Source organism: Mustela nivalis (assembly GCF_964662115.1).
Source record: "Mustela nivalis genome assembly, chromosome: 7".
Classification (NCBI taxonomy): Eukaryota; Metazoa; Chordata; class Mammalia; order Carnivora; family Mustelidae; genus Mustela; species Mustela nivalis.
In genome coordinates this window covers 109,440,247-109,466,050 of record NC_139026.1, presented here as the reverse complement: position 1 = coordinate 109,466,050, position 25,804 = coordinate 109,440,247, and the positions used below count along the sequence as shown (strand labels likewise).

Sequence of the window (25,804 nt, the reverse complement as noted above, 5' to 3'; positions counted from 1 at the left end):
CCAGACAGGGAAGTGAGTCTGGAAATGTAGTTCCAGCTTTGTTAATTTGACACAGTATAAAACCACCACAAGAACCAAGTGGAAATTCTAAAACTGACAAGTACAATATCTGAAATGAAATTTTCACTGGATGGCTTATCAGCAGATTGGAGGAAAACGGGACAGTGAATTTGAAGACAGATAAATAGAAATTATCCATTCTGAAGAACAAAGAAAATTTTGAAAAAATTTTTGAAAAAAAATTCTCCCTCAGTTATCTATAGTCTGACATATGTCCTTGGAGTCCCAGAAGAAGGCAGAAGGAATGGAACAGAAAGTATTTGAAAAAATAATGCCCCAAATATCCTGACTATTGTGAAAAACATCACCCAACATATATAAAAATTTCAGCAAACCTCAAGCAGGATAAAAAGAAAAAGAAGCCACAGCTAAGCTCACCATAATACACCTACGCCAGAAAATCTTAAAAGAACCTGGAGGGAAACAATAATAGAATGATGGCTGACTTCTCATCAAAAACAATAAAATAAAAAATTTTAATGCCAAAGGAAGAAAAAACTGTCATCCCAAAAGTCTATGTATGGAGAAAATATGCTTCCAACAAGATGGTATTTAGACATTTTCTTATAAAAAAAAATACAACAGAGTTTATCACTGTCAGACCTGCACTATAAGAAATGCTTATGGAAGTCCTTCATGCTGAAGAAAAATGACACAGATGGAAATTCAGATCTACATGAGGAAACAAATGGCTCTGGAAATGGTAAATGAGCATATTAATATGACTTTATTTTTTTAATTGCTCAAAAAAAATCTATGTTAGACAAAAATTTTGACCTTGTATAACATACATACGGGGCTTATAATATACAGAAGTAAAAGATGCATGACAACAATAGCACATGGTGGGGTTATCCCAAGAATGGAAGGCTAATCTGACATTCAAAAAAGTCAATCAATGTAATTCTTTACATTAACAGAGTAAGAGAGTAACGCCATATGGTCATCTCAATAGATGCTAAAAAAGTGTTTGACAAAATTTAACTGAAAACAAAAGGAAATTTCTTCAATCTGATGAAAGGCATTTATGAAAAGGCTAACTTTAAGTAATGGAATATTAAATACTTCCTCCCTAAAAATGTGAACAAGAGAAGGATGCCTGCTTTCACCACCTCTGTTCAACTTTGCACTGGACCCTGCCAGGACCTATCCTTGCCATAAGGCAAGGAGACAAAATAAAAGGCACAAAAATTAGAGAGGAAGAGGTAAAAACTGTCTGGATTTACAGATGAGATGATGGTTTACGTAGAAAATTCCAAGAATCTGCAATACAACTAACAGGTAAATTTAGCAAGTTGACAGAACACAAGGTCAATACTATAAAAATCAATTGTATGTTATATATATATATATATATATATATATATATATATACATACACACACACATAAAATAAATATATATAAACATATATATGTATATATACATATATATTTTCAATTGTCCAATACTATAAAAATAAATTGTATTATTTATTTATTTATTTCTAATTGTCAAAAAATGATTGGAAATAAATTATTTTTAAGTTCCAATTTCAATAGCCTCAAACAACATAAAATACTTAGGAATAAATTTAACAAAGTCATAAATGATCTCTGCACTGAAAACTACATAACATTGCAGAAAGAATGTCAAAATAAATTAAATGAGTAGAAAAATATAATCGTGTTTACAAGTTGTTATCAATATTGCCATGCCATCCATTTTCTCTAAACTAATGTGTAGATCCAACATAATCCCATATCAAAATTTAAATGAGGTTTTTCAAGGATTATTTATTTATTTATTTGACAGACAGAGATCACAAGTAGGCAGAAAGGCAGGCAGAGAGAGAAGAGGAAGCAGGGTCCTTGCTGAGCAGAGAGCCTGATGTGGGGCTCGATCCCAGGACCCTGAGACCATGACCTGAGCTGAAGGCTTAACCCACTGAGCCACCCAGGTGCCCACATATCAAAATGTAAACAGACTTTAGGAGGAAGTAATTCTAAAATTTACATGCAACTGCAAAGGACCTAAAATGCCCAGACAAGAACAAATTTGGATGATTCGTACTACAGGATTTCAAAGTTGACTCTAAAGCTACAGCAGCCAAGCAGGGGGTAGTGATGCAAGAATAGACAAAAGGATGGAGAATCTTGGAATAAACTCTCATATTATCAACTGAGTTTCAACAAAGACAGCTTGTCGGATTGATGGAGGAAGGAAAGTCCTTTTAACAAATGGTGCTGAACCTACTGTATAAAATGTATGAAGAAAATAAATGGTGAGCCATATCTCACACCACATAGAAAAATTAATTGGAGATCGATCCTAGTCTTCAGGGTAAAAGCTACAACTGGAAGTCTTCTACAAGAAAACATAGAAAATCTTTACCACCTGAAGTTATCCAAAGATTTCTTAGACAAAATGCTAAAAGCACCAAACGTAAAATGTAATATACTGAACCTCATCAAATGAAGTAAGCTCTGCTCATTAAAAGACACCATTAAGAAAATGAAAAAGTAAGGCCTAGACTGTGTGCAGAATACATAAAGAGCTCCTACAGATTGTTAAAAAAGACTAACAACCCAATAAAAAAATGGGCAAAATACTTGAGCAGAACCTTCCCAAATGAAGATATACACATGAAAACATGCATCATCCGTCATCAAGGAAATGCAAACTCAAACTGCAATCAGATTCCGTTCCATACCTTCTGCTAAAATTTAAGGGACCGATCGATAGGAGAGTGCAAAGGCAAGCTAGTGTCCCACACATCAGCGCACCCCTAGGCAACAGAAGGAAACACACTGCGGACACACGCAACACCGATGGATTTTAAAGACATTATGTTATGCAGAAGAAGCCAGACCCAAAGAAGCACACACCGTGAGAACAGTCCAACGTAATCTAAGGCCGTAGAATTCAGAACAGAGTTGACCCTTGGAGGGTGGGTGGGGCTGGACTGGAAGGAGGCAGAGAGACTTCCTGGGGACAAACACTCCATATCTTGATTGGGGAGGTAACTACATGGCTGTACACATTTATCAAAACTACTGGAAGAACATACTAAAGATCCATGCGTTTTGCCTTTTTCTTTAATAAGTGAAAAATAAAGGAAAAATTAAAGAGATCATCAGTTTAGGCACTCAAGCCAGCCCCACCTTGGAAGGCAGGGCTCCCAAGGTCATCACAGTCCCGCTGGCTCCCATCCCGACTGCCCAGGACGGCTGGGAGGGAGGGAGACTGCAGAGAGGAGCTGACAGAGGCAGAGGAAGCAGGAGGGCAGCCCGTGGGATGAGGCCAGAGCTGGAGAACGGTTCTTTCGGGTTTAGTCTAAAACTGGTTTCCTATAGAAACAAACCTTTCTGTGTCACCCCACTCCCGCTGTGTCCCCTTCTGACATCTTCCTCTCATTTCCAAAATAAAAGAGAAGCCAGGAAGAAGAGAAGGGAATAAGAACAGCTCTGGAGGCAACCACAGCCCACAGGTTTCCCAGTGGCATAAGCAGATAGGACCTTCCACAGAACTTCAGAGCCCAGAGCAAACCCGGCTCTTCCCTGGGCCCACACCCATCCGTGAAAAACACTCACAACCTCACAGCAACCTTAGGCACTGCCGGGTGCTGTTGTCAGTCCTGACTTACGAGCAAGCGCTCTAATGCTCAGAGCTGTGAAGTCACTCACCTGAGATCACACAGCCTGGAAGTGGCCGAGCTGGCCTTCAGTCCCCATCGTCAGGTGCCCAACCCCCACTCTGCCTTCTCTGATGCCCTCACTTCCACAAATTCAGCTGAAGCCCAAAATATGGCAGCTTTGCAAGGAAAAGGACTCTGTGAAAGGGGCATGTGGCACTAGAAGGGGTTTCATGGAGGGACCACTGCCCCCTCCCCCTTGGTTGTATTCCAGAAAGGGGGAGGTTGTAGGTGGGTCATACACCAGCTGGCGGTCTCCTCTCCCGTCCCATGTGAGCCCCAGTGTCGCTATCCATGCCATCCTGCATGGCCCGATACAGTAGCCACTAGCCACATTGGCTATCTAAATTTCAATGTATATTCACTCAGTTATCTAAAACGTAAAACTTCAGTGCCCCAGGCACATGTTTCAAGCGATAGCCGCACGTGGCTGGCAGCCACTTTCTGGGACAGCACACGCTGTCCCTTCGTCAGGCAGCCCCCGTGGCCGCAGCTTGCTGGGCCTGGTGGGCAGTCTTGCCTGTGGCATCAACAAGGTAAGGCATGTCCTTGGCAGTTGGAGGTGAGGGTTCAGAGGTGAGGGAAGAGACACAGAGGCGATGAAACCCCAAGGCATTTGATGAGGAGGTGGGAGTCGTGATCAGGCATTCCTCTCTCCCCAGCAAACACCCTTTTTCCTTCTTTCTTGTAGAAGAGAGTTCTTTTCCTGACCAACGATTACTTCTTCACAGACATCAGTGACACACCTTTCAGGTGAGGGGGGGCCCCCGTTTTGTGTGGAAGGGGGAGCAGTGGTTGGAATGTAAATACCCACCACTCAGGGCAGAGCTCTCCCATCAGGGTAATGAGTTTATTTCGATTTAGTTGGCAATTTTTGTGGTAACCCAAAGAAAAAAAAAACAACAGGTTTGCCTGCAGGAAACAAGATCTAGACGCACTCTGCGGGTGAATCCTTCTGTGCAAGGGTGGAGCCAGACTGCCTGGGCTGGGTCCCAAGCCCACCTCCAGCAGGCTGTGTGACCTTAGTCACCTTGGCCTTCGATTCTTGCCTGTAGAAGGAGGCCCTTGTAAAAGGAAATAGTAGCTCTTTCTTTGTGGTCGGTGAGGACAGAGGATCTTAAAGCGACGCAATGTAAGCAATGGTAAGATGAAAGATGGAATTCAAAATTGTCTTAGGTTCCCTCCAACTCGTATTCAACTTGAGGAATTATACAGGTTAGTAAACAAGTAGACTGCATCTCTGAATCGCCTCATTTCTCATTTCTCTCCTGCTCAGCCTAGACTGCTCATTAGGATACCTGAGGAGTTTTGCAAAGTTGCCAATGCCCCAAACGAGTAGACTCAGAGTTTCTGGGGTGGGGCCCCAGCACTAGTATCTTTTAGAGCTCCCCAAGTGATTCAGATGTTCAGCAGATATTAAAAGCAGTGTTCTACCAGGATAGAGAGGACGGCATTGTGGGATTCACCAGGCAGGAAAGGGCTTTCCTGTTTGTGGGACCCCGTGGGATACAGAAACCTCTCACAATTCAGGAGGTCCCTGAAAGCTCTGGGATGACTCTTGACTAAAATGGGAGCCAAGGGGGCTCCTGTCCTAGAGAACGTACAGGGTCCTTCTCAGGAAGAAAGGCCGATGAAAAGAATAGAACAGTTCTAGAGGGGACAACCTGCAAAGCCAAGGGCAAAATCTTGTCCTGCAGGCCACTTGTCGGGGCAGAAAGCTCACAAACCTCAAGTGACTGTAAGGAGGGAGGTGGGCCGGGTGCCCCTTGGCTCTTGCTGTCACTGAACATGTTCGTTCTCTGTTCTCCCCACAGCCTGGGAGTGGTGCTGTCCCGGGGCCACGGAGAATACATCCTCCTGGGGAACACATCTGTGGAAGATGGTGGGTCTGTGGCAAGTACTGATGGGCAGCGTAGAGGGAAATGCAGATTCTCCCTGGGCACTGAGCAGGGCCAACCCGGCGCAGAGCGGAAGGCTCCCAGGTCCGGGACTTGAGAGCGACTCTCAGAGCGGGGCTGCCTAGTCAGGAGGGGATCTGCAGGTTGTGCAGGATCTGTGGGTCATTTGTCAAACTCAACTCAGCCTAGGACTAGCCCTCGTGGAAAGCTTTGCTGGACCAGAGCAGGAAGGCCTCGAGGGGAGGTGTTTCTCTGGACAAAACTGGACTTCACCTGTCAGAGGGCATGACAGAGGAGGTGGGGAAGAACAGAAGCTGGCTAGGACGGCCACACCAAAGCACTGCAAACTGGTGGGCTTAAAAACCAGAAATGAATTCTCTCACAGTTCTGGAAATCTGCCCACTCTGACCCCTCCGGGGCAGGATCCTTCCTGGCCTCGCTAGCTCCTGGAAGCCCCAGGCATTCCTTGACTTGCAGCCTTTGTCCTCATCACAGGGTTTCTCCCTCTGTGGGTCTCTAATTTAGCCTTATAGAGGGACACCAGGCATCCCGGGTCGGAGCCCACCCTAACGGCTTCATTTTCACTTGACTACATGTGCCGAGACCCCATTTTCAAATAGAGTCACATTCACAAAGACTGGGGTTCATACTTCAACATATCTTTTCGGAGGACACAGCTCAACCCATAACAGGGAGCTTACAAGACATGAACTGAGAGGGGCCGTGAGAAACCCGGGTCGGGGGGAGGATGGTAGAGAAGGGCCCCACCCTCCCTAACCCAGCGTGCTCTTGACTTCCAGCTGCCTGAGAACCTTGAGAGCACAAAACCAATACCCAGGGCTCAGGGATGTCTCAGGAAGTCTTGAGACAGTGGGGTCACAGTTCTAATGGTCAAATTCTGTCCATTTTTCCCTCACCATCTCTTGAGTGCGTCTCATCCGTCCGTCTCTCTGCCACCCGTCATTGTCACCTCTCCCCTGAACGGTCACAGCAGCCTCCAACTGGTCTCCCACCTCTCCCTTCCTGTAAATCTCTGCCAGAGGAACCTATTTAGAAATGCCAGATCACATTGTGTCACTGCTAAAGGACCTTCAGTGGCCTTCTGAATTTTGGAGGGGGGGGGGAGTCATTTCTCCATGCACTAAGCTTCAAGGTCTTCCCATGTGCTGTGCTCTCCCTTGAAAAGCTCTCCTCTCCAGGGCCCACCCTCTCATCCCATCTAAGTTTGGACCCACTCTTCATGTCCCAATATAGATGTCGCTTTTCTGGGAGCTGTCCCTGGCAGACTCTTGTGCCCAGCTCCGTGCTCCCATGTGATCCGGATCCCTGCATTTGCTCTTTCACAACAACATCTGTGATGTTGGACGTCTCTCCTTCTCGGTCTCCCACTGTCCCCAAAATGACCAAACTCCCTGGACATCCACGCCACCTTCTTGAGGACTGAGTAGGTGCTCTGTAGGGCCTTTGTTCTTCACTTATTCAATCCACAAACACATAACGAGCACACGGCTGGTGGAGGGGTAGCATGAGGCTACAGAGATTACACAAAACGCACATGGCCCATCTCTGGCTCTCCTTTCAATGGGCCATTCAGCTCAGTTGGGTACAATGAAACCATTGAAGCCAAAAATCACGGGTTTCCAAGTATTATCTCCTTTCAGAGAGAACCTAATAGGTGAGATTTGGACATGAGGCAATGGGAAGAAAAAGCATTTCAGGAAGCAGGAGCAACGTGGACAAAGGCATTATCTGTACAAACCGACCACCAGCATAGCGGTTGAGTCCCTCCCTGAGGGATTGAGGGACTAAGAATAAGGAAGAATAAAACCCAGCCCTTCCCCAGAGAAGCTTCCTGGCAGTTGTTCGTAAGCAAATGAGACGCATACCCTTACCACATCGACCAAGCATCATACTGAGTGTGAGCTTTGATTTCAGGCCTGCACGACTTGCTTCACCCAGATCTGGCCCTGGCCAGTGACTGGTAAGTGGGAAAGTCACTGTACGGGAGGAAGAGAGAATGGGAGGGAAGAAGGTGGAATTTTCCTGAGGTGACATTGACTCTCCTGGGCTCCAGGATCTATTGCATCACAGATATTGACCCTGACCACCGGAAGCTCAGCCAGCTGGAGGCCGTGGTCCGCTTCCTGACAGGGGAGGACCCAGATCTCGAGTGTAAGTGCCAGCCCCACCCACGGAAGATTTTCTTTTTTTTCTCTTTTCTCCTTTCCTTTCTTTTTTTTTCAAAAATTTAACTACATACAAGTTTTAGTATGATACTTATCAAAAATTATATAAGCAAATTTAAAGTGAGATCAGAAGAAAAATACACTAACCTCGATGTGTAAGGTCTTGATGTGTTTTTTTAAAGTGCTGAATTACTGATGTTTTATTGCATTAATTATCATTATCAACCTTTTTTTATTCAAGCGTAATTAATATACAGTGTTCTATTCATCTCAAGTGTACAGCACAGTGATTCGGCAATTCTATTCATTACATGGCACTCATCACGATAAGCACCCTCTTAGTCCCTGTCACCTGCTTCCCCCATCCTGCCACCCACCTCCCCTCTGGTAACCATCGGTTTGTTCTCTGTAGTTAGGAGTCTGTTGTTTTTATTTTGTTTTGTCTTGTTTGGGTCTGTCTCTTTTTTCTTTGTTTGTTTGTTGGGTTTCATAAATTGCACCTGTGAGTGAAATCATATGGTGTTTGTCTTTCTTTGACTTATTTCACTTAGCATTATACTCTCTAGATCCATCCATGTTGTTGCAAATGGCAAGATTTCACTCTTTTTCATGGCTGAGCCACCGAGAAATTTACTCACTGCCAAGCAGCCTTATCCCACAGACTCACCCATGACTTAAAGAGAACAGGGAGATTTTCACTTTGGCGTCAAGAGGTTGTCTGTGCTCCTAGCACTGTGACAGCATGGGTGTATCCCCATGTCAGGGACCCAGATCCCTTTGAATGTCTTTCATCCTGGCACTGGGAGTGCTCTAGAGAGACACACAGTGTAAGGGCCTCAGCCTGCCCATAGGTCTGTCCCTACCACCACCCAGCAGAGGGCCCCCAAGCCAGTAACTGATGCTCTGTACCCCCAAAGTCCTCATCTTAGCAAAGGAGAGTCTTCTAGCAGATGGTGTCTTGTAGCCTGTGGCCTGTGTTTTCCAGGGCCTCGTTCTCAGGCTAACCTTAAATTTCCCAACACAGAAGCAACTTGTGAAATCAGCCACATCCTCAGTAGGGTCCCTCTTCTTCCTCTTCGGAAGAGAAGTGGTCCTGCTGACGTATAAGTATCACCCCCAAAGAAGACTTTGCATCCCATGCTGACCCAACTTATTTGTGCATTCATGCATTCACTCCATCAGTAAATCTTTACTGAGCACGTACTCTGGGCCAGGCCTGGTGTGGGCACTGAAGCGACAGAGATGGCCCAAATGGGTGAGGCCCTTACTTGCAGGGAGCTCGTAATCTGGTGGAGAAACCACACCATAAAGAAGCAAGCATGTGTGTAGATGTAGGGATTCCAAACTGTGGTAAGTACCATGAATAGGACTCTGTGTGGGGTCCCTTATTGTGCCTGACTCTGTCAGACCCTGTTACTCATGTGGAGGATGAAAAAGAGCTGCTCATTGCCTTCACAGGCACAGGATCGGCTTTGAGGGTGATAAAAATGTGGACATAGACAGAGGTGATGGCTGCAATCATTGTCAGTGTACTTAATGCCACTGATGTGTATGCTTTAAATTGGTGGATTTTGTTAAGTAGATTTCACCTCAATAAAAGTAAGTACTTTTTTTAAAAAGGAGAGAGGGAAAAGAACCACCCATGCAAAGAGTAGGGGAGAAGCATCCAGACCAAGGAACAGCATGCATGGAGGCTCTGAGGCAATTTCAAACTCCCAGACCTGGCAAAAAGGCCCTCCCTGCTGGGAGGGAGATGACCAAGTTGCAGAGGGATGGCAGCAGAGAAGAGAAGGGGCCAGGTCAGGACAAGGGCTAATGTCACAGGTGTGGGGGAGTTCTAACCTCACAGAATACCAGAACTGGGAAGAGCATTAGAAACCACTTAGACCTACTCACGTATTGTTTGGGATTGAATATGTGAAGGCTGAGAGAAGCAACATGACTTCCTCTAGCTCATATAGATGGTTCTATGAGTCCCAGACATGGACTTATGACGCACATCTCATCTCCTGAGGTCAGAATTCCTCATAAGGGCAGATGAGCTGTGTTCATCATCGTGGAGGAAATAAGTTGTTTGGTCTCTTATTTTGCCCCCAGGCGACGAGGAGCTTGTGCGGGAGGTACTGCTCGACGCGGTGGTGACCGCCCCCATGGAGGCCTACTGGACAGCGCTGGCTCTCAACGCCTCTGAGTATGTCCAGGGCTGGGCAAGGATTCTGAGAGGGGAAGCACCCCCAGCTCCCAGGATTCCCTTGGCTGAGTCAGGGTCCCTCCCACTAGGTGGCTGGCAGCTCAGGAGACAACTGGGTCCAAGAGGAATATGATGAGGGTGGGAAGACGTTGGGAGAGTGAGAGCTACCTTCACATGGCCCCAGTAAAACAGGGACTTGGCAAGGCATCCACACCCCACACATGCTGCTGCTCTCCCCTCTGGAAAAATAAGTGTATGGTCTCCCGGGCCTAGGTCCAGATCTCCCACCCACACTGCAGTAGCCCCATTCCAGGAACACCTTTCTGAGGCCTGGGCTGTAGCTGTGGGAGCCCCTTCACCAAGTGCCCTGGTAAAAGTGGTTTGAGTAGATCAGGACCTCATTTCCAGCAAGTACGCTCAAGACACTACGAAGTACAGACTTGGCCTTGGTCTTTCCTAGTGCCTTAGATTTCCTCACTCCCTTTGCTGATGTTTACCTAGTGCTGTCATATTTAATGGACAGGTAGAAAGAAGAAATAAATGGCTTGTGTGTGTGTATGCACGCACATGAATGTTGGGAAGGTAAAAAACTAATGAGGTCAAGAATACAGTGGACTCCACCTTGTTCCTGAAGAGGAAGATTTAACATTAATGTCATGAAGATGTCAAACCTCCCCAAGACACTCAAGTTAATTAATGCTAACCTACTGAAAACAATAGCATTTTATATGAAACAACCACCTATTTAAAAAAGCAAGACACAAAAAGCTGTGCACATTGTGATGCCATTTCTATAAAATGGAGACAAGACAGTATGTCTGTACATGTGCATGTACAGATAGACTATCTTTGAAAGACCAAGTAGGAAAGAGTTCTCATTGGTTGCTTCTCAGTAGAAAAATGGGTAAGTGAAACAGGGATGGAAGGGACACTTTTCACTATATAAATTTTTGGTACAATTTTGAGCCATGTGAATGTATTATCTCTACAAAATTAAATTAAACTAGAGAACAAAAAAAGAATATAACAGGCCAAGCAAAGTTCTGAGTATTTGGTGTATATTAACCCAGTGAGCCTCATAACCACCTTGCTATATAGATACTATCGTTATCCCCATTTTACAGATGAGGAAACCAAGGCAGAGTGAGATAAGCAACTTGCCCAAGGTCGTATGCCTCCCAAGTGGCAAAGCTGGAATCAAAACCTCGCAGCCTGGTTCTGGGGTCTAGGGAATTGGATCACTGGTTTGGAGAGAAGGGGCATGATCTTCATCTTTCCAAGTTTTGAGATTAGCCAGAGACATTTTTAAAGTTGAGAAACACTGAAGAAAAAATATTCTTAACCCAGGTGTATATTAGAAAAGAAAGCCTGGATGGGCGCCTGGGTGGCTCAGTGAGTTAAGTCTCTGCCTTCGACTCAGTTCAGGATCCCAGGTCCTGGGATCGAGTCCCTCATCGGGCTCTCTGCTCGGCAGGGACCCTGCTTCCTCCTCTCTCTCTCTGCCTGCCTCTCTGCCTACTTGTGATCTCTGTCAAATAAATAAATAAAATCTTAAAAAAAAAAAAGAAGAAGAAAAAAAGGAAAAGAAAAGAAGGCCTGGAGAATTAATATAAAATGGCATATTGGTAATATAATGCCCTATCAATAATATCAATGCAGAAAAGATATTTGAACAAGAAGTAACATCCATGCATGTTTTAAAAAACTAATCAATAAAATTAAAATTGACCAGCGTGCCTGGCTAGCTCAGTTGGTAGAGCATACAACTCTTGATCTCAGGGTTGTAAGTTTGAGCCCCATGTTGGGTGTAGAGATTACTTAAAAATAAAAATCTTCAAAAAAAATTTGACCTAAGCCTGAAAGTCAACATCTGAATGGGGCTAGAGCCTCTCTCAGCTAAAGATAGGACTAAGACAGGCCCTACCCCTACTACTGCTTAACAAGGTCAGAAGGTATCAGTCAGGGCAGCCAGACAAGAGAATGCACATAGAAGCAGTGAGAAGTGGAAAAGGTAAAGTAAATTATCTCTGTTTAAGAAGGTCATAAGATTATATATCTGGAAGCTCCAAAAGAATTTATAGGAAAACTACCATGAACACTAAGAGAATTTAGTGAAGTAGCAGGATATAATATGAACATTCAAAAATTAAGATCCTTTATATATGCAAACAAAAAACTAGATTTAAAAATGTCATGTGAATTCAAGAGGACAAAAAATAAAATGTAATGAAACTCCTAGGTATAAACAATAAAATATGTCCTAAAATGTACACAAGAAGAATTATAATATACTCCTGGAAGACATAAAAGTTGTCTTGAACAAATGAGGAGATATTCAGTGTCTTGGGGTAGGAAGAACCAGCATCACAAAGACATTAATCCTCTGTAAGTCAATTTATAAATTTAATGTAATCCCAATAAAAATATCATCAGTATTTTTCTGGATCCAGATAAATGGATTATAACATTTACTTGAAAGAATAGTCAAAAAATCTCTGAAAAAGAAAAGCAACAAAGCAAGTTGAGTCCTACCAACATATTAAAACATATGGCAAAAATCTCTGTAATTTAGAAAGTATAGTATTAACACACGAATAGAAAGGCAGACAAGAGGACAGAATACAAAATCCAGAAATTCTTCTAAATGCATATGGAAAGACATGTCAGACGAGGAGAAAATGGACTCTTTAGTACGTGGTTTGAGAGCCATATGGAGAATGATAAAATTGTATTATTCCCTTACACCATACACCTGGATAAAGTCCAAATGACTCAGAGATTTAAATGTAAAAAAAAAAAAAAAAAAAAAAAAAGAAACCATATAAGTACAAAAAAAAAAAAAAAATGAGCCAATTGCTCTAAAATCTAGGAATTAGGAAACCTTTCCCAACGATGACTCAAAATTCAGAAGCAATAAAAGAATGACTGACAAATTTAACAGCATAAAAATATTTATTTGGCAAAAATAAAAACATGAGCAAAGTGAAAACAGAAATGACAAACCAGAAAAATGTTTGCAACTTATATAACAAATAAAAGCTTACTATCCCTACATTATCGAAGAACTTCAAAAATACAGAAGTAAAAAACCCAATCACTTTGAAGGAAAAAGGACCAGAAATATGGACAGTTCAGAGAATACATACAAATAGTCCTTAAATATATTTCTAGTTCATAATAAAAGGAGTGTAAATTAAAACTGTACCAAATTTTTAATTAAATTAAATTTAAATTAAATTAAAACTGTCACTCATCAGATTAATAACCTCTAAGTTTGTTGCCAGTCAGGCTGGCAAGGCTGTGGGGAATCAGGCTTGTGTATATTGTCAGTGGGTATACAAAATGTTTCAAAGCCTATGGAGGACAGTTTGATAATATCTAATAAATTACATACCCATTTACACTCTGACTCAGCAATACAATTCTAGGAAAGTATCCTTAAGATATACTACGAAAAATAGGAAAAGTTATATACATGAGCTTTTTGTTAGAGCTCCATTTATAATAGTGAAAGATAGAAATAACCTAAAGCCATCAGTAGGAGCCTCCTTAAATAAATCATATAATTGAATACTATGTAACTGTAAAAAAGGACAAATCTACATACTGCAGTGAAATGGTCTTACCAATGGAGAAAAGTATATAGAATACCCCCACTATTTATTTAAAAAGAGGAGAAGCAAATATATTTTCATAGTTACTTACACATATAAAAGCATAGATGCATGTATATGTATACATATGTGCACCTATATTTTTTAATGAAACAATAAACAAGAAAACAAAAAAAGATTACTTTATGCAGAGTGAAAGAAGAGGGATAGAGACAGAGACAGGCTTATGAACATGCTTTATTTTACATATTTGACTTTGGAACCATGTAAATGCTTTATATCATTATAAAACAAGATTAGATTTTCTTAAATAAGCTCTAAAAATTTGAAGGCAAATGAAACAAATAAACATAATTATGTATCAAGCTCATGACATAACAATGTAAATCCTTTCAAAAGACTTGAAAACACAGAACCATAAACAACAAACAAATAAAATCTTAAACCGTGTTCAGTAACCACATTGCTAGAAATAATATTGGCACAATTATTCTCAAACTATATAGATGAATAGAGCAAATAGTATTATGTTAATGTCATTAGGAGCCAAGGTTTTCAGCAAATGAAAAAAGAGATGCAAATGTTTTAGATCAAAGAAATTAAGATGTGCTGCTGAATATGAATTGGAAATATCAATGAATTTGTGATGTGTTTTCCCTGAGGAACAAGAAGGATACCCTGGCCCTGTCCATGCCTCAGTGAGCACCCCAGCTCTGGACTGTGGACTTTCAATGTGCATATTAAGAAATCCTCATTAAAATGAGTCAGCAACCCTTGGAGAAATGTCTGATTTCGGGACAAGGGCAGAACTGTAAAACATGAGCCAAGAGCATCTTGTCATATCCAGAAGAAGTTACTAAAGACTATCACTACATTGTGCTAGAGGGACCCCAGAATCAAACTGAAGTGGCTTTCACTGGTCAAAGGGGGGACAATTAGAGTAACAAAAGTATGATAACTTCAGTGGATTAAAACATGTTTAATGTGTTTAAATCCTGTGTTCATAATGGTACTGAAGAGGGGGAAAAAAAGCTTTTTAGTCATCTTCAGAAAATGTTAAGAAACAAACTCATTATTCTAAAAACTGGTGAACAAACAGAGATTCAATTATTTATCCTGGCTCTCCTATACCAAGTTTGCATCTCAGGATAGCCAAATATTGATGAGGAGAAGTTTATCTTTATTCGAGTATTTCAGATACAAATAAAATAAGGAAGAAATTAAGGAATATCCCTATTTGGCCACCTCTAGTCAATCAGATAGTATGTGCCTCATGACCAAGAACACACTGCCTATAATAACTCAAACCTCTATCAAGCCAGTAGGTCTAACTGCTAGTTTGTAAGAAATACAGGGGACAAGAGAGCATGCTGATTAACACCACAACATCGTGATCTGCTAAACCCAGAATGCAGAAACACTACGGAACAAATGACCTACTTCAGCGAATAAATTGCAAGGGAAAGAGAGGGACAGAGAGAGGAGACAGAAAGGCTGAAAGTGACTAAAGATGACTGCTAATAGGTGTGGGTTCCTTCTGGGGATGATAAAAATGTTCTAAAATTGACTGGTGATGGCCACACAACTCTGTAAACATACTAAAAACCATTCAATTATACCTCTTAAATGAATGAACTGTATGGCAAGTAGATTATAGTTCAATAAATATAAATTTCTGTTATCTAGATCTAGATAGATGAGAGAGAAAGAGAGAGAGGAAAGAAAAGAGACACATGAACTTGTGGACCCTAGTCAGATTCTAATTCAAATAAGCTAAAAAAAGGATTTTGGATTCCTGGATTATCTGATGCAACTAAGGAATGGAGGGGTGGGTTTGGGTGTGATAATGGCAAGAATAAAGGATTTTTTTATTCCTTATATTTTAATGATAGAAATTAAAATATTCACCAATGAAATGATATCTGAGATTTGCTTCAAAATAATCTAGTTGAGAGGCTGGGGGATGCTGTAGATGAAACAAGATCGGCATGGACTGGTAATTGTTGCTGCTGACCGATGGGTACAGGAATCTCATTAGACTATTCTCTACTACTTTTGAATTAAGAATTGCATCAGAGGTGCCTGGGTGGTGCAGTTGGGTAAGTGTCTAACTCTTGGTTTTGGCTCAGGTGGTGATCTCAGCGTTGTGAGATTGAGTCCTGCATCCGGTTCTGTGCTCAGTGCAGTTTGCTTAAGACTCTCCTGCTCATTCTCTGTCTCTCTCTCTCTCTCTAATATATTTTTTTAATTGCCTCAGGAAACTTTTTAGAGAAAGTCATTAGGTCCCAACCCCAGAAATTCTTGTTTCTACAACATCAGAGGGGGGCAGGCAGGCCCTGTCTGCATTTCCAGACTGTAGATCAAGTGCTTTAATCCAGCTCCAGGTGTCATCAGTTGAATGTCACATGGTACAGCCTTCTTCACAGAATCCCAGTAGGGAATCCCCAATACCCACACAGCTGAGCCTTGATTAAAAAAAAAAAAAAAAAAATACTTCCCCTTGGCAATGCTTTGGGCATTGCCTACCTTCTACACTCACTAACACACTGATCTAGGTACTGCGAGAAATTGGGTAATAACCTGTAGCAAATTGGGTGAGGGGCAAGAATATTAATAAAGTTAGAAATAATTAAATAAAAACCACACATAACAAGCCCACAGCTGATGTCATATTCCATGGTGAAAACAATGAAAAGGTGAACATTCTTCTTCTAAGATCAGGAACAAAGTAAGGATGTCTGTTCTCACCACTGATATTCCACATAATAGCGGAAGTCCTAGCCACAGCAATTAAGCAAGAAAAAGAATAAAATGAAAAGGCGACCTACAAAATGGGAGAAGAAATTTGCAAATCATATCTAATAAGAAGCTAATATCCAAAATATGTTAAAAACAAACAAACAAAAAACCTCACAGAACTCAAGGGCAACAAAACGATCTGATTTTTTAAAAAGGGCAGAAGAGCTGAAAAGACATTTTTAGCTTTTAGAGGAAACCTACAAATGCCCAACAGATGCATGAAAAAGTTCTCAGCATCAGTAATCACCAGGGAAACACAAACGAAAACCACAGCGAGGCATCACCTCACGTGTTAGAATGTTACCCAAAAGACAAGAGACAGCAAGTATTGGTGAGGATGTGGAGAAAAGGGAACCCTGTGCACTGTTGGTGGGAATGTGAATTGGTCACTATGAATAATAGTTTGGAGCTTCCTCAAAAAGTTCAAAAGAGAACTACCATATGGTCCAACGATCTCATTTCTCATTATTTATCCACAGGAAATGAAACCATTATCTTAAAGAGATATTTACACACCTGTGTTCATTGCAGCATGATTTACAATAGCCAAGATATGGAAACAACATGTTATCAATGGAGGAATGGACAAAGAGGATGTCATATAGATATATAGATATAATAAAGAATGTAATATATTACATATATATATGCAATGAAATATTATTCAGCCACGAGGAAGGAAATCCTGCCGTTTGTGACAACCTAGATGAGCCTGGAGGGCATTATGCTAAGAGAGACAAGCCAGACAGGGAAAGACAAATACTACATGGCATCACCTATATGTAGAATCTAGAAAAGAAGAAAAATTTTAAAAGTCAAACTCATAGAAACAGAGAGAGGAGAGTGATTGCTGTGGGCTGCTGGGAGAAGACAGGTCAGCACAGTCTTTCAGCTACAAGAGGAAGAAGATTTGAGGGTCTAATAAAACGTGGTGACTGTAATTGATAACATTGTATTATATAATTGAAATTAGCTGTGAGTATAACTTAAATATTCTCAACCTCCAAAAAAAGATAAATACCTCATATAATGGACATGTTATTTAACTAGATGGGAGGAACCCTTTCACAGTGTACACATATATCAAATAATCATAATGAACACTTAAAAATCTTACAATTTTATGTCAATTTTATCTCAAAAAACCTGAAGTCTTTAAAAAGAAGAAGAAGGGGGGGGAGGAGGGGGAGGAGGAGGAGGAGAAGAAGAAGTAGTAGTAGTGATGACTCCCACACTGGTGCCATCATCGTGGAAATATGGCTTTGGGACCATGAGAAATATTAGTTACACTCCAGCTAGCTAATAGATTTTCTTTCTCCAATACTGCTGGCGAGGTTATAAAGTCTACTGGGTTCACATGGGTGGGTGAAGACCGTGTCTGCTCCTCCTCCTTTTCCATTTTAAAAATAAGGTAAACATGTGAAAACGGTTTTAAAACCGTGAAGTGTCCTGTGTCAGTCATAAAAAGTTCCTATTCCTGAGGTCACAAAACAACATCTCTTTTCCTGAATTCCTCCTGTCTTTCAGAGCCAACTCCCCTAAAACCTGCATGGACAAATTAGGAGCCAAAAAAAAAAAAAAAGACAGAAAGGCATAGGCCCAGGGAACACATTAACAAGGGGAGGTGCTGCCCAGGGGAGCCGGGTCTACCAGATATAATAAAATGATGCTCACAGTGGATGGCAGTGTCTGTGTGTCTGTGTGTGTGTGTAACCCTCTGAGCATCCATTCTGCCTGCCCCCCGACCCCCTCCCCAGGAAGATCAAGCCAGGCACTAGCAGAGACCTGCAGGTCTTCCCCGGCCTCGCAGTGCCCCCTTTCCTAGACCTGTTGCTGTAGTGCCTGGTAATGACATCTGCTCCGTCTGCCTCACAGTGAGTCCGAGCAAGTGGTGGACATGGCCTTCCTGGGCACCCGCGCCGGCCTCCTCAGAAGCACCTTGTTTGTGGGCTCCGAGAAGGTCTCAGACAAGTAAGTCATGCTGGGCACCCCGGGAGAGGGATCCCTCCAGCGTGTTCCTGCGGCATGTGGGCAGGCAGACTCTCAGAGGCCAGGAGAGCACAGAGTGTGGAAGGTGATGGTTTGTAGATTAAAAGAGTCAGAAAAGTAACTCTTCATCAGGGTTATATGCATCCTGGAGTTGTCCCCGGGAGAGGAGGGACAATGGCCCAGTCAGGCAAGAAAGTGGCTGGGACACTAATGTTAGAAGGGTTAATCACTTCCACAAGAGGAAACCCAGAAGTTGTTTTCCCCCTTGCGACAGTCTGTATGTGACAAGCAAAATCATTTATCTGTGTCCCCTCCTTTACTGACAACTTACATATCCCCTAAGCCAGCAATTCTCAATTGAGGGTGATTTTCCCCCAACCCCACCCCAGGGACATTTGTCAATGTGTGCAGACATTTTTTGTTGTCACAGCTCAGGGACGGGGGTTTGCTGTGAGCATCTAGTGGGCTGAGACCAGGGATGGTGTTAAACCCCCTCACAACCATTGTGTGGCCCAAAATGTCAATAGTGTTGAATCTGAGAGACCCTGCTCCCAGCAAAGCCTGGATTCTGGGAGACCAGCTGGCCGGGTGTCCTCCCCACCAAGTACTGCAGCAAAGGGAGAATAGGAGCCAGAGAAGGAGGCCAGGTGGGGGTTGGGAGAGCAGAGCAACCAGCCGCTTGCAAACCAGGAGACTCAAATAGTCAGAAGTCAGCAGGTCTTTGGAAGAGAATGGCCAAGGGAGCACCCCGTGGTCCTTGCCTCTCACCCACTCCCTGCTCCTCTCACTGAATCCAAGCACACCCAGCCATCTAGGAGCTTCTTCCAGGACTTTGACAGAACCACACTTGCTAAAAAGCTAAGGCGTTCTAGGAGAAAAAATCAAGTTGCTTTTCCCTCTCCCCATATCCCCTTACTCCCAGAGAGGTGAAGAGAAGAGAGCCCTCTGCCTCTCTAGCCCTTACCATGGTCCACTTAGAGATACAGCAAATAACTCAGTGGACCAAATCTGGTGGTAAATTTTAGATTCACCCAAAGGCCTTGAACAGCATGGGGAACTGACCTCCCCACAGTCACTACCCAGCTGGCCCCCCACTCATACCTCCTCCTCCCCTTAAATTTCCACCCCCACTCAGAAAATTGCATACCTATGTCATTGTCTGGCCAAAGTTGGACAGGGTGAACCACACCGGGCAGTATGAAGGGGGTAAAGCGTCCTTGGCAGTCCCCTGCACCCTCTGAAAGGCTTCGAAGAATGGAAGAGAGAAATCTTAATAAAGAGAGACCCTCCTGGGTCACAAAAGCAGCCACCATGAATGGCCACCCAGGGGCCACACAACTCCAGAGGGCTCCCTTCACCTAGACCATGGCATGACTGGCGAGCTCAGGAACTGTGCAACAAGACAGGTAGCTTCTGGAATACGTAAGTGGGCCACTCTTAAAATCAAACTTCAATTAACCACCTTGTGGGTTATCCACAGTGTCTTTTTTTAATCCACAAACCAGCTTCTCCCTGCCTCCCACTCTGCTTCTGGACCAGCACTCCCTTCTGCTGGCTGCTGTGTGTTCAGGCAATGCAAAACCATAATTAGCAAGGTAAAGCTGCTCAAGAAAAAGATAACTCATCATACATTCTAAACCCTAGAGGCAATGACTTTTGAAGTAACCATTTGGGGAGAATTTATGCCCTTCTATTAGTGCAGTGATAGAATTCACCATGCAATTTCCCCATTCAGACATGCCAATTAGCCAGACAGAAAGAAATTAGGGTATATCCAAAAGAAACACACCCTGCCGGCAAAGGAGTTTTTATTTAACCAAAAAAGTCCCCTTTCACAATACAGGCGCTCTACCTCTTCTAGCTACTAACATGCCATCAGGTGCAACAACATTTGAATCTGGAAAAGGCAGGAATTGCTGGGGAACATCATCTGGGGTAGAATCAGTGTGGTGGCCAATATTTTCTACCTGCAACTCTACTAAAGCAGAGATGAATCTCTCTTCTTGGCCCAGCCACGATGACCCTGTGTGGAAAAAAGAGAAAGGGACAAGCGTGTTCCCAGATCTGTGGGGAGGTACCAACTCTTTGTCTTTGCAGAAAGTTCCTGACTCCTGAGGATGAGGCCAGTGTGTTCACTCTGGACGGCTTCCCCCTGTGGTACCGCCAGGCCGTGGAGCAGCCTGCGGGCAGCTTTGTGTTCAATCTCCGATCGGCAGAGGGAGCAGGTAATCCGGAGCCCTGTGCTCTGGGACCGAGCTGGGACTAGGGCGTGCCTCCTCCCGCTGCTCTTGGTGGGGAACAGAAGCAGATGTGGAACAGAATGTCGACGCCTCTGGGTTCCCTCCCATCTCTCCCTCCCGACACGTTAGTGCCTTGAGAAAGCTCGCTCATGTTTCACCACACTATTGATCTCTGCCCTGAATATAGGACAGATCATTTTATCCCCTAGCCAGCAACCAAAGTTAAAAATCCAGCATGGCACAAAGGAAAGAGATTTGCCCCAAAAGTCAAAGAGCTGGATTTCAGCCCAGATTCCAAGTGGGAGCGTATTGGAAGAGTTGATCTTTAAGATTTTTCTGTTTCTAAACATCTGAGTATCTTTGAAAGCTCCCCAGATGAAAGTAACAGACTTCCTTCCATCAGGGGACCACTGTACTTACCAGGTTCACTGCCCCATCGCACTACTTCCCAGAAAAAGCAGCCTGGTCTCCACTCCCTTATGGTCTCCCAGGAGCTGCAATATTGAGCCCCCATCTTCTCCTCAGGACCTCCCAGTAATAAAGGGTGCCCCCTGGCTGTGCGAGAGGGGGGCCTTGAGGGGGAGGAAGCAGGGTAGCCAAATTTGGACCAAGCCACCAAATCCTTACTAGTCCAAGGTCCAGGAAGGGTTTCTGAGCTGCCGGCACCCAACTCCAACCCCCAGCCCCTACTCTGAAAAACAGCTCCCATAAAGAAAAATTAAGTGACTCTAACAGAGTACAAAAAAAATGCGAAATGTTTAGAACAGAAAGGGACTTGGAGGATGCATAGCTTCACCCTCTTAATTTACACTTGAATAGACTACGGCCCAGAGAGGTGGAGGGACACATCCCAGGGCCCAAGAGTTTGCAGCATAATGGGCCGTCCACTGTGGGGAATTGACCCCAGCACAGTGGGACGAGAGGGCCTAGGAATACCTGAGCGCAGGACAGAGTGAGCAGAGGTGGTGGGGGTGGGGAGAGGAGAGGAAGAGGAGAAGGAGGAGAGGGGGAGAGAGGAAAGAGGGGGAAGGAGAGGATGGGGGGGCAGGGGAGAAGAGGAGAAGGAGGAGGAGGAAGGGAGGGGGAAGCGGAGAACCCCAGCTGGGAGTCTGGTGGAATGGAGAGTGTACTTCCCCTCCAAGATGCCCTTCCACCGAAACCCTCCAGCCACCACTTTCACCAAAACCATTCTCCAACTTCCTGATGGAGAAGTGCCCTGAACTGACAGCTGGAGGAGATCCGGACTCCCAGGGGCTTTTCTTGGGGCTTCAGGCAGCAAGGAGGAGGTCCCCCTCTATGCCCTCTTGATACCTTCTTCACCTTGTGCCTAAGCCCACATCTCCATCCTATGCCTGTCCCCCCCACCAAATGCATCGCAAATGTGCTTTACAAAACATTCCAGAGCCTACAACTCATACAATCTCCACAACCCTGTAAGTGTTGTTATTATTTCTCTTCTTATACAGGAAAAGTCTGAGGCTCGGAGAGGTTCTGTGACTTGCCCAGGAACACATAGCTATGGGACCACAGAGCCAGGCCAAACCCAAGTTCTGCCCACCAAAGCCCAGGCTCTTTTCCTGCCCTAAGTGTGAGGCAGGAAGGGGAAGAGGAAGTGAATGCTGTTTGCCCCAGTGAAAGCCCACAAAGAAGGCTTCCAAAGCCAAGGTGATGGGCTCCTTGCCTCATAGTCCCCCAGAGCCAGAAAGTGGCAGCTCTTTCTTCACGTCACCTTCTAAGGTGGCATCAAAGGGCTCCCACCTACAGGGTCCTGGGGAGGTTCTCTGGGGTGTAGCCCCGTCCCCTGCCCCCAGCCCATGATGAGGGCTGCCTCCTACCTGCATTGTCACTGGGCCCATGCCTGAAGGCTGCTGGGGTTGCTTTTTGTGGCGGTGAGGTAGGAGGGCGGTGGGTGGGGAACTAAGCTGCAAGGAGAAGAGAGGGAAGCTGGCAACCCAAAAGGGGGGACGGTCGAGTAGGGAGGCAGGCGCTTGCTCTCTTTTCACACCCTCGCTTGCTGCTTTAGCTCCTGCCTGTGCCTGAAGACACGTGGGCACCTCTGCACACTCCCCTTCTCCCCCAAGGAAGGAAACAACAGCAGCTTCATTTTAATGGGGTCGGGTACCCTGAAGAGGCAGAAGAGCCGCCTCCAGGGTGAATGGAGGCTTCCCTCTGCCTCTCCAGGCTGACTCTGTTGCCTTTTGCCTGGGGCCTGGTGGGCTGAGTCCTGCCCACGAGGAACTGTCTTTTGCAACCAGCGCCTGAGAAATCTGCCAGCACGGAGCCCAGGTGCCTCAGGCCTGTCCCTCCTGCCTCCAGACATTTCTAGAAGCAAGGGGAGGAAGCTGACTTCTGTGTTTATTGAGGCTTTGTCATGGCAGATTCCTAGAATCAAGGATAATACTCCATATTGTAAGTTTCTAGAATCAGGGTAATTATGGATTTCTGTGAGATATTGGATTATAGCAAGGTATGAAGAACGATCTTAGCAAAATAGATACGAGAAAGCATAATTTAAGTTCCAAGACAACAGACGATCTCCACATAAGCTTCTCATGACCTATTTGTTTCAAGCAACATTTGATATAAAGACCTTCCCGCAAGACAGTACTTGATAAAAATTTTGCCCCTTTGTTGGGAATTTTAGTTATGGAACTTGGCCTGTAGATAAGAATGCTTTCAAAGGGGATGCCTGGGGGCTCAGCTGGTTAAGCATCTGCCTTTGGCTCAGGTCATGATCCCAGGGTCCTGGGATGGAATCCTACACTGGGACTCAGCAGGGAGCTTCTTTCTCCCTCTGCCCCTCCCTTCCCACTTGTGCCCCCATCCCCTGCAAATAAATAAATAAAAATAAAATCTTAAGAACAACAAAAGGAATGCTTTGAAAAGTGAAGGCTTGACCCTAGACTGATTAAGATTAAAAAGCCCAAGGTCACACACTAGCCCAGACCACCACTGAGCCAGAAATCTCTGTTTTCATGTCGAGCCAACACAGCCACCTAAATTCTGTCCCTATAGTGACCTGATTCTCCTAAAAGAGGGGGTGCAGAGCAGCTCAAAGGAAGCCCCTTGCCCTTGAAGAGGCTGGCAGTGTCCCAGAAGTGCAGTCACCATCTGTAACACCTGTGAAAGGCATGGCTTGAGAACAGGGTGGTGGTGGCAGGCTGGCCCCTAGCCACCACGATGTACGGAGTGCCCTGCCAGCCTTCTGTGTCTGCGCAGCCCTGGCTCCGGGCCTCTAGGGGGCTGTCAGTGTCACCCTGACTCATGTGACTGGTGAAGGACAGGCCAGGATCAGCCACCACGAGTCCTGGAATGCAGCCTATCCTCTGCTAGGAAGAATCATTTGACCCAGCACAAGTCTTCTGGATGGAACATTCGCGGAGAGGACGGGTCACAGCAGGGTCCCTGAGCTCAAGGGAGGCAGACAGTTGCTGCCCCAGGACAGAGCAAACCCACAGTGTTCAAGTGACGTGGACACGCTATATTTTCCAGGCCTCCGGGGGCCCTGATGTGTTTATCTGGCAGGTTCAGATCTGCGTGAGGACGGGGCAGTACCTGACACGCGGGGGCGATCCGCAAAGTCCAGTGGGGGACAGTTGCAGATCCACCGCAGCAGGGGTGTCGCCAACACCCCCCACCCCCACTTGCTCCAGAAATGCCCTCTCCTGGGGTTCACAGTGTGCTCTCAGCTTCCCCACCCACTAAGCAACCCCTGGCACTTCCCCGGGCACTGAGAAAGTGACTTGGCAATTTTTGTTTCCCCAGAAAGTCCAGGCCAGCCCATGATAGTGACAGCCAGCACAGCTGTGGCCGTGACCGTGGACAGGAAGACAGCCATCGCTGCAGGTAGGAGCTGCCCTCTGCGCCACGGTGGTCAGGGGCACTGTGAGACAAGGTCAGGAATAGCACAGAGAAATAGCAGGAGGGCCCTGCCTGTGGCTGGCAAGGGCCGCAGCCCTCCAGCCGGAGGTTTTCCCAGCCGAATGGTGTGACTGCGGGAGAAAGGAGCCTTCCCAAGCCATGTCGTTTATAAAACCGTAAGTCTTGAGATCCAAAAGAATTTATGAAGTCAGTCAGATGAAGCTCAGACAGTTTAAGAGATTTGCTCCAGGTCACCCGGGACAGAGACTACAACCGGGACCTCTGCTTCCCTCTCCCGTCACCCCAGGTGTAGAACACCACTGAGCACAGAGGCGGCCCTGTGGCTCAGACCGTAAGGATGAGCCGGGGACACGTGTTCAGTGTGTGCAGGGCACCACAGAGACCACATCCTGCGCTCACCTCATCCGGCCCTCAGGGCCAAATGGGTACTTGGGGCTCCGTTTTACAGATAAGGTAACCAAGATAAAAATTCTTTGCCCGAAGTCACACAGCTAATAATGAATGAAGCTAGAATTTGAGCTCAGGTGGCCTTTCTTTAAGATCCAGCCACTGGCCTCAAACGTGATGAGAGCGCCCAGTGACCCTCCCAAGCTGCCCAGACTCGGTGGTTTCTTAGTGCCTGAAATAGTTCTTTGCGCCCAAGCCTCCTCGCCGGAGTGCAGTCGGGCCTGCCTGGTGAAGTCCTCCTTAGCTGGGCTTCAGTCCCCTTGCCTCGGCCCCAGCTGGGTTCTGCAAAGCTGTGCAGTTCAGTGGGCACTCACGCTTCGGCCGTCACAGGTCCCGTCCGGCTTCCCTGGGGGCCCCGAGCCGCATGGAAGGACTCTCCAGCTAGGGAGCAGAGGTGAACCTTGTCCCCTCAGTCTGGGTTCAGGGCAAAGGAGGTAGGAGGAGCAGGCTGGCGTCCAGCTGAGAATCTCCAACCCTGACTTTCCACCAGAGAAAACACCTGCTCCACGGGCGCCTTCAGGAGGCACTGCTCCAGCATTCAGGAGGCGACTTGTGCCATCTCAGCTGCCTTTTGAAACTTCGGCCATAGTGGGCTAACTCCAGACTCATTGCTAGGCCAAAACTGGACCCAAACTTGTCTCCCTCGAGCCTGTTCGCCGGTCCCATCCAAGTGCCTCTGTCCTGCTCCCTCCGTGCTGTGGACCCTCTCAGCAACCTCTCCCTCCCCCGCACCCCGCATACCTGAGAGTCTAGGAACCAGAGGGGACGCGGGGTCAGGCACTGGCTGCGCTCTCCGGCACTCTCCAATTATTTGATATCATTTTT

At 45.2% G+C, this 25,804-nt stretch overlaps 1 protein-coding gene across 1 annotated transcript in view; it reads left to right on the top strand.

Moving 5' to 3' along the window:
- CACNA2D4 (calcium voltage-gated channel auxiliary subunit alpha2delta 4) overlaps positions 1-25,804 on the top strand; it is a gene marked incomplete at its 5' end in the record, with an annotated part of 112,810 nt that overhangs the window by 47,476 nt on the left and 39,530 nt on the right. The window contains 8 exons of the mRNA XM_082739018.1: positions 4,425-4,486; positions 5,548-5,615; positions 7,567-7,612; positions 7,706-7,803; positions 9,915-10,008; positions 18,297-18,392; positions 20,508-20,635; positions 24,416-24,496. Coding sequence (XP_082595144.1) covers positions 4,425-4,486; positions 5,548-5,615; positions 7,567-7,612; positions 7,706-7,803; positions 9,915-10,008; positions 18,297-18,392; positions 20,508-20,635; positions 24,416-24,496 — 673 coding nt within the window. The remainder of the gene's footprint in view (positions 1-4,424; positions 4,487-5,547; positions 5,616-7,566; positions 7,613-7,705; positions 7,804-9,914; positions 10,009-18,296; positions 18,393-20,507; positions 20,636-24,415; positions 24,497-25,804) is intronic.